The 13,844-nt window shown below is 36.4% G+C and overlaps 1 protein-coding gene across 1 annotated transcript; it reads right to left on the reverse strand.

Moving 5' to 3' along the window:
- Window positions 1–7,849: 7,849 nt before the first annotated feature.
- On the reverse strand, window positions 7,850–9,351 carry LOC149024081 (GDSL esterase/lipase At5g03810-like). The gene is made up of 5 exons (XM_089142883.1): window positions 9,114–9,351; window positions 8,882–9,012; window positions 8,540–8,773; window positions 8,201–8,456; window positions 7,850–8,084 (listed from the first exon to the last, which is right to left on the reverse strand). The coding sequence occupies exons 1-5, from the start codon at window positions 9,349–9,351 to the stop codon at window positions 7,891–7,893; spliced, it is 1,053 nt and encodes a 350-aa protein (XP_088999009.1). The 3' UTR covers window positions 7,850–7,890.
- Window positions 9,352–13,844: the final 4,493 nt, after the last annotated feature.

The following is a 13,844-nucleotide window of genomic DNA, read 5'->3' on the forward strand; positions in this document are numbered from 1 at the left end:
TGCTTCATTAGGAGCTAGGAGGAATTAGGGGTCCAAGTTTGGCACGTGGATCATCTCCTCTAGAGGGGAGTACTCTGTGCTCTCCTGAAGGCTTTACAATCGCAAATTACATAGGGCCCACAAGTAAAAAGAAATAAATTTCATCACATAACCCTGTGGATCCCCCAGTAATTTATGGTCAATAGCCATCAGAGGAGCATAGAGTCGTCAGTCATCAGGGAAGACAATCCGAACTCCAAGTGTGACCTTGGAGGCCCTAACCCGCCCTAAGTCTGCCTTGAGCCCGAATAGGGCTTAGGCTCAAGATTTTGGGTCAAGGCCAAAATATTTTGGCCCTGACTAAGGACAAGGGTGGGCTTGGGATTAGCTTTTGGCCCGTCGAACCAGTCCTAACCCATTCCTAATTTTTGCCCTGATTTTAGTCCTGTTCCTTATCCTAATTTCGACCATAATCTTTATGTTAATTTTGTTCTTAATCTTAACCCTAATTTTGGCCATTATCTTGACCTTAATTTTTTTTTACCATAATCTTGACACTAATTTTGTCCTTAATCTTAACCATAATTTTGATGCTAATTTTGTTCTTAATCTTAATCTAATTATATCCTTAACTTTTACCTTGATATAAGCCTTGATATTGACTTTAAGTTATTTTGATCATATTAACATATGAGTTCACTTTTTAGGATAATTTTTATTCAGATCCCTTGAGGTTCGAGCAAAGTCATTTTTAGTTCCCAAAAATATTGACATCTTTCATCTGCCTCCAATGTGGTATCTCAAAAAACTTATCAAGGACAGAAGTCATGTTTGTAATTAAAATACCATTTTTTTTACTACAAAAAAAAAATGCATTTATTTTGTAGAAGACTAAATTATTGTTGATTTACTTGTTAACAAGGTTTTGAATATAGATTTTTTTGTTAAATAGGGATATTTATTTATCGAACAATTGTAAATGATAACAACCTTACCTACAACTTAACTTTTATCTAAAGTGAATTGACGTCTGATGCTTGATCTCAATGAATTAGGAACGGGGAAAAGGATAGGACCAATTAGGAATAGGGATAGGGCCAAATATAAGGCCAATCAAGGTTAGGGATGGGGCAAAGGCCAACCAGTCCCGACTTGGCCCAATTAGGGATAACCAAAGTGGAAATGGACTTGGCTTGGCCTTGTAGTGCTTAGGGTCAGCGACAATAATCTTTGGCCCTAAATTAGGGTCAGGGCGGGAATGGGCTTATATTAGAATATATAGGGTTGTGCTTGGGATTGCAAAAGCCCGGTCCTGTTGCAACCTAGGAGGAATACTTAATTTTTGGGGGGACTTCGAAGAGTTCAATTCGAACAAAAACAGAGGCCACCACACTTTCTTTTTCCTGATGTTGCATCTAGAACTTCTTCAAGAGCTGGATACTTGGATGACCATTGGAGGACTTCTACAGCCGAATGGGAAGAGCCGAGATGCCTACACTCACAAAGAAAACAAGAATGGGCCGGCCTAGTATTGGCTGGGGAACCGCCTCCGATGCCCAAGTTAGTCTAGGCAACCATAGAAGACCTTAAGATCTCAAGGCGTAGTGAATAAAGGTAAGATGAATCTCGTACCTTTCTCCTTGTAGGATGAAGGTTTATATAGAGGATACCTGTAGGCAGCGTCTCTTTGTATTTCGCCTATTCTGTTGAAGAATGGGCGAGAGATCTAAGGAAGCACACTCCCTTCTTTGTCGGGCCTACTAGAGCCGTTATTCGCTTATCCATCTCCCCAAGTCTCGGAACAGATATGTTGAGTAGTTATCTGTAACTAACCCTTTTGACTTGGTCGTCTTCAACGTCACTCTTGGTATTGAAGGTCTTCTTACCTTTTGTACTCTTTTAAAACATGGCTCCCGAGGGGATGATATGCACCATCCCGAGTGGGTATGTGCTCTCTCCTCAAAAGGGCTCTCTGAGTCTCTCGAGGGAAGGGAACACACTTACCCGAGTGGGTGTGTGTGTTCCTCCTGAGGGGGTTCTCTGAACCTCCCAAGGGAAGGGAACACACTTGCCCGAGCGGGAGTGTGTGTCCCTCCCGAAGGGCTCTCTAAACTTCCTAAGGGATTGGAGCACGCCCACCCAAGTGGGTGTGTGTCCTTCTCAAGGGAGTTCTCTGAATCTTCTGAGGGAGGGGGACACACCTACCCGAGTGGGGGGGTGTGTCTCTCCCAAGGGGCCCCTCGGGCTATATGTTCTCCACAACACCTAAAATTGCAGCAGAGCTTTATGTATGGGGTTGGAAGCTTTTGGTCATCTCTTTTTTAGTTCAATAAAAAAAATAAAAAAATAAAAAAAAGTCATCTCTTCTTTAGATGTGCAATGTTTTCAGATTTCAAGATACATGTGCGGAACTCTAAGGTTTTTAGCAATAAATACCCAAACCCAGTAAGGGTGGCAACCAATGTGAACAAATATAAAAGATTTGAAATTAAACCCAGGAGAATTCATTGAACCTTGGGAACCCACTAAACTAGGACTACAAAATACATATCTTTGCTTTTGTTTGCATACTAATATGAATCACTCACTCATTTTAATGTGTGCAAGGGTATTTAATGAACATCTAAATTGCGTAGAATGGAGTGTGGCATTGTTTTGGGATGGGAACATAGATGACTAGACTTTGGGACTATTTTGAAGGCAGTGAGATGTGGCATCTTTAGTGGCATAGACGAAGCTCTGGAGCAAGGAGTACAATTAATTGAAATCTAGTGTGACGAAAAGGAGATACACACTATACTTCAAGCAGTGGGAAATACAATACGGCCAGTAAAATTGATCCTCATTTTGGTAGAAGCAACTACAAGAATTAGGAACATTACCTTGTGCGGTTTTAGATCCCACACCTCTAAACAATGGCTATTAAATCTAGCTCTAACCACTGCCAATGAAGGCACTAGTATAACTAAGTAAAAAGTTAGATGTTATTATACTATTTAATGCTTTATAAATTTTCTTTCTCTTCCACCCAAAAAAAAAAAACGATACACGTGAGGTTTCTGTATATGTGGATCATCTTTGAACCTCTGAATCAATCTTTGTCAACAACACAATACATACCCAAAATTGTTTTCAAGTGCTACTTTTGTTATATCTTAATTATGCTTGTACATGCATCTGGTTTGATTTTGGTCCAAATTATCCCTTTCATCCAACCATACAAGCTTTCTTATAACTGAGAAAATCAAATTAATTATGATACCATCTAGTGTTAGATTTCCACATTAGAATTTGAGATAACTAGACCCATTAGAACTCAAATTACAAGTACCACTTGTATACTTATATCAGTAATACTCAAAACTGATTGAATATAACAACAGAAATCACAATGTGAGGGATTCTATGACATAAATTGTAACAACCCCCATAATTCTAACCCAGGATTCATATTGCAGATCCGATAACCTGAAGGTCCAACTGGACTAAGTTAAGAAGTATCCGGATTGAAGTACTTGATCCTTACCTTGAGTCCATGGATTTGGATTCTGCTGATGAAGAACATGCTTTACTAGGAATTGGTAGAAGAACCCGTAGAAACCCTGATGGATTGGAAAAGTGGATCACCATTCAAAGTCTTGATGTATTTGAAGATGTCCGGAATCAAGGTAAGATCACCCCCCACATGTTGTATAGGTTAGGTTTGAGTTGGGGATCAACCCCTTGAGCAAAGTACCCAAATATTGAAAAGTACCAAGGAGCGATTGCTTAAGGCGGTTGATGGCCAATCAACCGCCCCAAGCGACCGCTAGGTCTGCTTGCAGGGTTATAACCCTAATTTTCCCCCAGTCTCATATATATAACAAATCCTGACCTTTTTACTCATTATTCTATTCAGGAATAACATTCCTAGGTGGAGAAGGATACACAGACCAACAAGGCACTAGGCATCAGGAAAGGTATCCAAACCACAAGAAGTATGAAACGTAATTAACCTTGCCTTGTATTGGGCTAGATTTGTCCTTGACACATGCAAGTACTCATACCAAGGTGAGAGAGTGGTGACCTAATCCCCCAGCCATGGTATGATGTGACCGAACACCTATACCATGGGATCCCAACAGAGGTAACCAGTCCGTGAGGGATCAGGGTGATAAGACTTCCCAAAGAAGGCTGGGCATTATGACTTAATACATATTTACCATAAAGACTAGCACTTGTAAGAGTATAGGGGCATACTTGCATAGATACATTACTCCATTTCATTTACATTCATATTTCATACTTGGTATATGTATTAGATGCATGATATATGATTTTATTGACCTCACTGAGTTCTGTGGAACTCATTCCTCGAAGTTATATATTCTCCTAGACTCTTTTACAGGTTATGAAAATTCCATCATTCCGGATATACGTCACAGACTGAGCCATATGACATCTTGGTAGGTGGAGATGTGGGGACCCATGGAGACACATGTTCATGCTTAGACTACTCATACAATGTTTAGCCATTTTAATCGCCATTTGATTATTTTAGAGACGTGGTAGAGTTTTACTAGGATTACGTAACTCTCGTTTGGAAACTCGAAGGAATAAGTTAAATACTCTTAAACCTTTCTTGATATTTTTGAGACTTCCGATGTTTGACATTAACTTTTCCTTTAAACTCTGATCATTACTTTGTTTATCTTTTCGGATGATTTTTATAACTTTGATAATTGATACATTTTATTCCTTTGCCTTTTGGATTATGCTATATTATATTGTGTAGTTATGGATTCGTTGTTAACCTAGATCATGTAATGTATCACCTGCACGGGTCTTCGGGTATGTTCGGAACTGATTGGGTGGAGTGTGACATGATGTGTTTAAATTTTGACCCTAACTAGAAGTTAATATAAATAAATTATCCTTTTTTTGTATCAATTCGCATTCTCTATTTTTCCTATTAATAAGAAATGAATACAAGAACTTTTTTTTTTTTAATCAAAGATAATAAAGGGTTTGGTAACTTTTGTTTAGAATTAATTATGTACATCCAAATGAAAAATTAATAAAAATTGAGAATAGATGGTTAGGGTTTTGGAGTGAGAAAAAGGAGAAACAATATAGTTTTCATAAAAAGAATGTATGACTACTATTATACCCTCAATTTGTGAGTGGATAATATGTCTAGAAAATTTGAAGGTTGGACAAAGAAACTCCTGAATCATACAAGTAGAAAATTTTTGTTGAAGGTAATGGTTCTCCCATTTACAAATTATACATCCTCACGTTCTAAAATTCCAAAGACAATTTATAACCAAGTGAAGGCCAAAGCAGCCAAAGCAGCCAAAAATAAATAAATTTGGGAGTGGAAATGAAAGCAAGTCAATTATTCATTAGATGTCTTGGAAGCGGCTATAACAAACTAGATGTAAAGGTGGCATTGGTCTGCAAGATCCTTGGCTTCATAATAGGGCATTGTTTTAAAAGGTAGCTTGGAAGTTATATTCTTTTTTTTTTTTTTGTAGTAAACTGATTTATTGAAAGCGGGCAGGGGGTGTGGGGAAACATAATTCCACCAACCACCCAGTGGAAGACGGCCATTCTTTCGGGCCCGAAACCGAAAGTGCCTTCCGGGCTAGGAGATCTACTATTACATTAGAACTCCTAGGAATAAAAGCAGGGATACAATGTAGGAAATTATCCATTAAGTAATGGATATCCTGAATCAGTGGTTCCACTACAAATCCTCAGGCTAAGTGGGACAAATTTTTAAAGAGAATATATTTCCCTAATGTTTCTTTCTTGGAGGCAAGGTCAGGATCCAATGCATCTTGGGCATGGAGGAGTATTTTGGAAGGTAGAGAAGTCCTTAAACTTGGCCTCCGGTGGAAGATTGGTGATGGGTAGGGGTGTAAATAGATAATCGAAATCCGCTTCCAAATTCGTTCGATTACTAATAGGATGTGGATATGGTATACCCCTTTCTTACTGATTATTATCCGTCCGATAAAATTAACTTATTAAGTAACATTTTTTATATTTATTTTTCATATTTTTATAAACTTTTTACCTGTGATATGTAACTATTTTTTTAGATTTTCTACTAAAATAGCTACCAAAGTTGCTAAATTCTTAAATTTCAATCCTAACCCTCACAAATAAAATAGTAGAGATGTAAACAGGTCGTCGAAAACTTGTATTCAATCTATACTCATGCTCATTTAGAAGAATTTAGTTAAGAAAGTAATTATCTGATTATCATTCGAATCTGATCCGTTTACACCCCTAGTGATGGGTCAAACATCAAGGTATGAGAGGATCCTTGAGTCCCAAGTTGAAACAATTTAAAGTAAGTATACCAAGGGATCTAAGTTGTGGTTTAATGTGGGTAGCCGACCTAATCATTCAAGAATCTAAAAAATGGAAGGAGGCTAAGGTTAGGAAGTGGTTTTTCGAGGAAGAGGCAGCAGCTATGTTTGTTATTCAATTGGTTCTCTTTCCAACTGAGGATACTATGATATGGGGTTGGAGTAAGGATAGCCATTTTCAGCCAATAGAGACATTTTGGTAGAAGAGAAACCCTCATCCTTTGTTCTGAGAACATGGTAGCAAATTTTCCCTAAGAGATATGGAAAGCTCTATGTCACTGTCCAACCTTACCAAGAATTAAGAACTTGATGTGAAGGGTAGTTAATGAGAGCTTGGCAACAACCGTGGATTAAATCAGAAGGGAATACAGATTGATAGGCTTTATCAAGAATGTGGTGCCAAAGAGGAAACTATCCCACACATTCTTTTCCATTGCTTGATTGCCCACTGTGCTTGGTTCTGGCAATGCCTTAGGTTGGAGGACAACACAACTCCCAAATTTGGATGTGCAGGGATGAATTGACAAAGGGGGCTTGATAAATGGAGATATTTTAATTCCTTAAGGAAGGATGAAGGGCATAGGATGACAAGCTTCATCTCATTCGTGGCCTAGTTTTAGAAAGAAGAAGATGGAGGGCAGAGGAAGTACTGCCAGAAGCTTCAAAATCCCACGTCAAGTTTTGGCAAGCATAGAAAAGGTCCATTAAAAATCCCATGAAGGTACACAACCCAAAGGCCCAAGTTATAATAGGTGGACACCCCTACCCAACCCTTTATAAAACTCAATGTTGATGTGGCTTGGAAAGAGAAGACAGGTAAAGGGAGGGGGTGGGGGGAGGGATTATAATTTGTGGAGCAGATGGGCTTCACTTCTGGCAGCATTAGAGTTCATATCTTGTGCCTCTACCTTGGAGGCCTAGGTAGTAGTAGTAAGGGCAAAGCCTTCATCACACGCTAGGTGATAGCCAAGACTATGTAAGTCTCTTCTCAAGTACATATCTGAGAACTCTTCCCATCCCCAACTTGTATCCTCCTCATAGTGCAGGATATAGACTACATTGCCTCATAGTTTTTAGATTTCTAGTCCAATTATGTTCCTAGGGGGTCCAACACAATTGCAGACCACCTAGCCAGGAAGGCTTTCTCGGTTCCAAGCCCACATAAATGGCTTATTTCCACACAGTAGTTATTAGAGCTTTGCTTGGACATGTTTTTGCCTTGTGCTGAATAAATTTGCTTTTTACCAAAAAAAAATTATGCTTGTGCATGCTTCTGGTTTGATTTCGGTTAAAAAATTCCTTTAATCCACTTGTGTAACAACACTTGGCATAAAAATCATGAAAGTTGTCTTATAACTGAAAAAATCAAATCAGTTCTGATACCTGTGAGACTTCTACTTTATATTTTGGAACAACTAAACCCATTAGAACTCAAATTAGCAGGATTGTATACATATATCAGAAACACTAAAAAGTTATATAAATATAACAACAGAAATCATAATGGGAGAAGCTCTGAGACGTTGTATGATATAAACCCAAGAGTTTTGGCTTATGAGATGAGTGAGAAGCCCTGTTCAAGGAGACCATTGGCTAAAATTTGGTTTGCAGCCTCAGTGGGATGGAAGCTATCCCAGAACACATACCCTGTTGCATTGGTACAAGTACCTGGAGCCAGACGGTTACACAACACTGAAGTCTCTATAGTCCCTGTTCCACAACATGCCCTCCTTGCCTCAAAGAACCCTGTCATACAATATCAGGTACAATGGTAAAAAACTGTATTAATGAAAGATCAAAGTGATCTTGCAATGAAGATTATATGCATAGTACCAGTTAGAAGTTTGCAAGAATGCACATACCATTATCAGAAGGCTTGGTAATGAGGTCATAGAGAGGATGGTAGATGTCAAAGACAACAAGTTTGAGACCAGATAAACTGGCCACCAAGCTTTTAGCTGTGGCATTCAACTTGTTGTTGAATGAAGTAGCATCTCTGTTCAATCTTTCCACACACTTGTTGCTCCCACGGCCGTAAATTGTGATGGTTGCTGGCAAGCACCCAAGTGGAGGCAATGTTGTCACCCCAATTCTTCTTGCTCCCAAACCATAGAGATTCTGTCACAAAATGTTTTTTCTTAAAATCTTAATAAGAGATTCTATAGTCCAAAGAAAAATACAAGTCAGAACGAAGCTGAGACCTTGACAAAAGTAGAGAATGATTGCAAAAGAATGTCTGAGAATTGATCAGGTGTGAAGAGATTGTTGAGAAGAGGATTGATATAGTAGTTCTGAACAAAGTCACTGCTCCCAGCACTCAAAATGTAGATGGCTTTAGAGATGATTGTGGAAGCATTGAATTTGCCTGCAATTCTCACTAGTTTGCTTTGGTATTCTTTATAGTACTCAACCTGTTTCATCAATGGAATCGCATTCTACACAGCAAATCAGCAATACATACAAAATGATTACAATATAAACCTTAGTATTTGTTATCATGTATAATTGAGAAAGAGAGAGAGGAAGAGAGAGAGGAGTGATACATATAAGAATGCTGTGGCTTTATCATAACCAGAGGAACCAGAAGCAAAGTTTGCTCCACTCAAGAGACGGCTTCCTTTTGTATCTTCGCTAAGGTAGGCAGGTGGGTAGCTAGTGAAGCCTAGATTCTCAGCTACAGTCAAATGGCATGAAACAACACATTTTAGTTGGAGAAGGCAATGTAGGATAAAGAAATTAGACCTCAAAATGGATATAGGCATTGAGATTTGTTACCAACTAGATCTGTGGCTAGCTTTCCATTGCAGAACCTCCCTGTTGGTTTATGTGAAACAAAGTCCCTTCCATAGGGTAAGAAGTCTGCCTTGATTAGAGTTGGGCGGTGGTTGTTGTTGCCAACATCGACAACAGAGTCCCCAAAAATGAATAATGCAGGAACAAGAGGCTGCCCTTGTGCAACATAGACCACCACAAAGAGAGCTAAAGAACCCAGGAAAAAGCTTGAAAACCCCATTCTTCCTCACCTGTTATGCTGTGTGAGAGAGTATTCAATAAGAGAACTGAGTGGATTCTTGCTTACCCATGGCAGGATTAATTTATATTAGTCTTCTCTTTCAATAAGTAGTTGTAACGAGGCTTGGATGTTGTTATGTTTTATTATAGCTTAGTTCAGTTATAAGGGTGGGGTGAGGATATGTTGTACAACTAAAATTTTGAAAAAGAAACTTAATTACAGTAGAGTTAATAGGATAACCTTTGAAGAGGTCAAACTGATTAGCATGTAAATGGATTTGGATTGAATATCATATTTATTGGATTCACATCGCCTGCAATTACAGAGATTTCAAATCTCTGGATTTATGAATTAGAGAATTATATTTAAGTTTGGTTGTAAAAATCTCTAGATTCGTGAAATCTAGAGATTCACCTTTTTACACTAAAAACGTGAATCTGTAGATTTATGGGTAAGGGGTGAAATCCAGAGATTTCAAAAAATCTATACATTAGCACATTCACAAAAATCACGTCGATCAAATAATTTTTTAAGATGAATCCACAGATTTCATTCCACAACCAAACATCTAATTTTATAAATTATAACTCCATAGATTTGAAATCTCTAGATATTTGAAATCTCCAGACTCATGTAACCAAACAGGCTCTAAACCAATTTTAAAAATTTAAGGTATCCAACGGTGTTGGTTACCCCAAAGACACTTGTCATGCCATCCTTGCTTGGTTGACGGACGGTCCACACATCGATAACTGCAGATGATTTGAATACAACATTATCATATCTATATTAATTCTTTTGACAACTTTTTCATTTTCTCTTTTGGGTAGAATTTGACAACCTTTTTATTAGGTATGAACTCTTTGCATTTCTCACATTCCTGATGTCGATTTCATAGATTTAGCATAATTAGAAAACTCCAGATGTGCAAATGCACGTCACCAAGTCTACTGTTTGTTAATATTGAATTTGTATTAAAAAGACCAAAATTGAAGAATCCCATAAACGAAGCAAGAAATTCTGCTAGCTTCAAAGTATTTAAAATCGCATGTCAATTCCTTAAATTTCTTTCTTTCTTATCTTTTTTTTATTTTGTGGTTGAAAATTTTGGGTTTTATTTTTATGTTTTTGGTTGAAAATTTTGGTTCATCTATTTGAATTATACATACAAACAATTTAACACTCAAGGTACCATATTGTAGAGGATTAAGTCTAAAATTCTGAAGAAGCTTCTTCTTCTTTAAGTTGGTGTTGTTAAAAGTGACTGCTACTTCTCTTCTTCTTTGCCAGTTCATCATAGAGCATTTACTTCCTTTTCTTTTGTACAATCACTAACTAATAGTCCAGAGTGCAGGGATCCATTGGCAATGACATCTTGCTCCAAATCTGAAAAGGTTTCTAGTTACATTTATATTGCTTAAGCCTCTATGGCTATTGTCTAATCCACATCGGATTGGAGGGTTTTAGTTGTTCTTGAGCATGTAAGAGGTGAATGGACTAAGATCCGTTACTAGAGAACTTATTAATTGCCTAATTCTTTTGTTTTTTTCCCTCGAGAAATACACCAATAAAATAACCAAACCTGCCATCAGAAGAAAAAAGATTATGAATTTAACAAAAATGAAGCAAACAAAAATAAATAAACATCTATCAAGGAAAGTTTCTTCACATCATGTCTACAACAGTTGAATCCATGAACTTAGACAAACATGTGCTAGCCTTAGATATAGAGATAATAGTCTTTTGGTATGTAAAATACCTTCAATCGCCGAGTCCAATTCTAAGAGTGGTAACAGATGGGTCATTTGGAGAGCCATAGTTCTTGGGTGGTGGAGGTTGGGTGGCTTAATATGTCTATCCGGGTACGCAATGTCCCAATCAACAAGACCACTGATGCTTAAACAATCAAGAAAATGTTTTGGATTAGATTAGAAAGTTATTGCAAAAGAATATGGATTGTGATCCAAACCCAAGAAAAGTTGTCTAAACTTTGAAGTAGATTGAATCTTCAGACATGGGTTAATATAATATACCTAGGAGTCAGATTGAACTTACAATCATAAATCAACCCGTGGCAAACATTGAAAAAATCATATTTCCTCCAAAGAGTTAAATGACAGAGAAGACATGATCAAGAATAGTAGCAATGACGACAACCAGTACTACCATACATGCAGATGATATTATAAAACCAAGAAGCATTGAGCTAAGGAATGAAAGAAACCGAATTTAAAAGAAGTTGATTGAGTTGTTTTGTTATGACTTTCTAATGTGAATCCTCATTGATGCAACCAAATTTTTTCTATTAAAAATCTCTAAGTGAGATTCATGCAATGTTAAAGGATTTTGGCTGAATACAAATCAATTCTTTGTAGAAAAATAAAAGAATTGCATTTTGGGTAACAAATTCAGCCTAAAATAAACTTTCAAATCAAATATTACAAAATCCATCCTATAATCCTTGAATTGATCATGAGAAATTAAGATAACTGGCTTAAAAGATTCAAGAAATCATGAAAGAGCGAGAAAAAAATGATAGATCAAAGAATGACATGCAAAGAGGTAATTCTTAGCAAATACATACGTGAAAAAGGAATGCAATTTTCGTTGATTTGAGCAAACAAATCTCAAAGGACTAGCAACAAAAATACAATTGCAAGTGATTATGATTAAATAACTACTTCACTTACCACCTAGTACCTAATCTTTGTCAAAATGAATGTGATGATCTTGCCAATGCGATTTGCAACAAAATTAAAAAGGCATACTAAACTCCACTCTTGCAACTTCAATATACCTGTGGACGGAAAAGCATAAACTAATATGTACCCCATTATTGTAGTTGTGGAAGAACTTCACAATAAGTCCTCCACTGACTACAAGTGCTAGTCGAAGAGAGACGCATAGTTAGAGCAAGGAAAAAACAAGCATAAAATCTACATGTTCACCACTAATGCAAGATTTTTAGTTTGCCATTTTTAAAAATTTAAGTAAAAAATTAGAAAGAGTATGAGGTGTTATAAATAATATTTATTATGGATGTCCATTACCCTAAAGAGATTATACTTCCAATTGAAGATCTCAATTACCTCAGGATGCAATATTGGTGAAGATCACAACCATCTCATTATACAATGTTGGTAGTCAATATTTCCATTTTATGCACCTTCTATCTTGGGTGGCAATCTATCATTCCATATCAAGATTATCTTATTGTGTGTGAGAATCATATATTGTATTTCTTTATAGACTCTGATATTACCATATCAAAGAATATGTTAGTTCCATTATAAATATGTAATGACTAACTCAATAGAAGAGCTGAACTGATATTGTCTTTCTTCTTTGTATTCTATATTTTCTTTTTATTTTATAACACATTATCAGCACGATTCTGGTCGAAGTAATTATGAACGACTTCACTCAAAGCATTTCGTTTTGAGAAGAAAGACAGCATACTATGTATCATTATGTTTTCTAATCCAAAATGAAAAGAATGATCGATCTCCTTGCGCGTTTTTGTAAACAATGGAGTTTACCTTGTCCATCTTGAAATGTAAGTGCATTATGATAAAAAAATATGTGTTTTATTGAATCTAAGAATCAAACAAATAATAAGATATTAGATTGTCTTAACAATTGTGGTTTGTCATTAACAATTAGTTTTATTTATTGTATATAGTAGTTGCTAGCTTTGCACCACAAATATTATTAAATGCACCTGAAGTTGCAAGATTTGAAACTGTAAATGAATACAGTTCTCAAGATGCACTTGAAGTTGCAAGATTTAAAACTATAAATGAGTACAGTTTCTGAGATGCACTTGGAGTTGCAAGATCTAAAACTATAAATGAGTACAATTCTGCAGATGCACTTGGAGTTGCAAGATTTGAAACTGTAAATGAGTACAGTTTTTCAAATGCACTTGAAGTTGTAAGATTTGAAACTGTAAATGAATACAGTTCTGCAAATGCAGATGAAGTTGCAAGATTTGAAACTGTAAATAAGTACAGTTCTGCAGTTTTTTAATTAATTCTTCCATTGAAATTATGTGGAGAAAATATTATTGATGAAAATATGCCAACAAATTTTCAAACTTCAGATTTGTTGTTACAATAGCAATATTGTAAAAGGAGTTTTAAGAAATACTCTAAATGATATCATGTTTATTTGTAGTTGAGTAAAATAATTGACTATTAATGAAAAGTAATGAAGCTCGTCTTATTAGTACTGTTTCATTCCCTGAAGTGAATATAACAATTCATGATATGCTTGAAAGAAAGCAAAATTATAATTATGGTCATAACTGTGGAAGATAACGAGGCAAAAGATGTAATAATTACCCTCATTATGATGGAAATAAATAAGAGAATTATAAAGATTCTCAATATAACTCTTCTAAGGAGTGAAGATAATATTTGTTATCGATATAAAAGCTATTAAACATGTATCTGTTGTACTCCATAATATTTAATTAAGCTTTGTCAAGCCTT

Source organism: Hakea prostrata, chromosome 2 (genome assembly GCF_041222555.1).
Source record: "Hakea prostrata isolate BN-2017 chromosome 2, UWA_Hpros_2, whole genome shotgun sequence".
NCBI classification, from domain to species: domain Eukaryota; kingdom Viridiplantae; phylum Streptophyta; class Magnoliopsida; order Proteales; family Proteaceae; genus Hakea; species Hakea prostrata.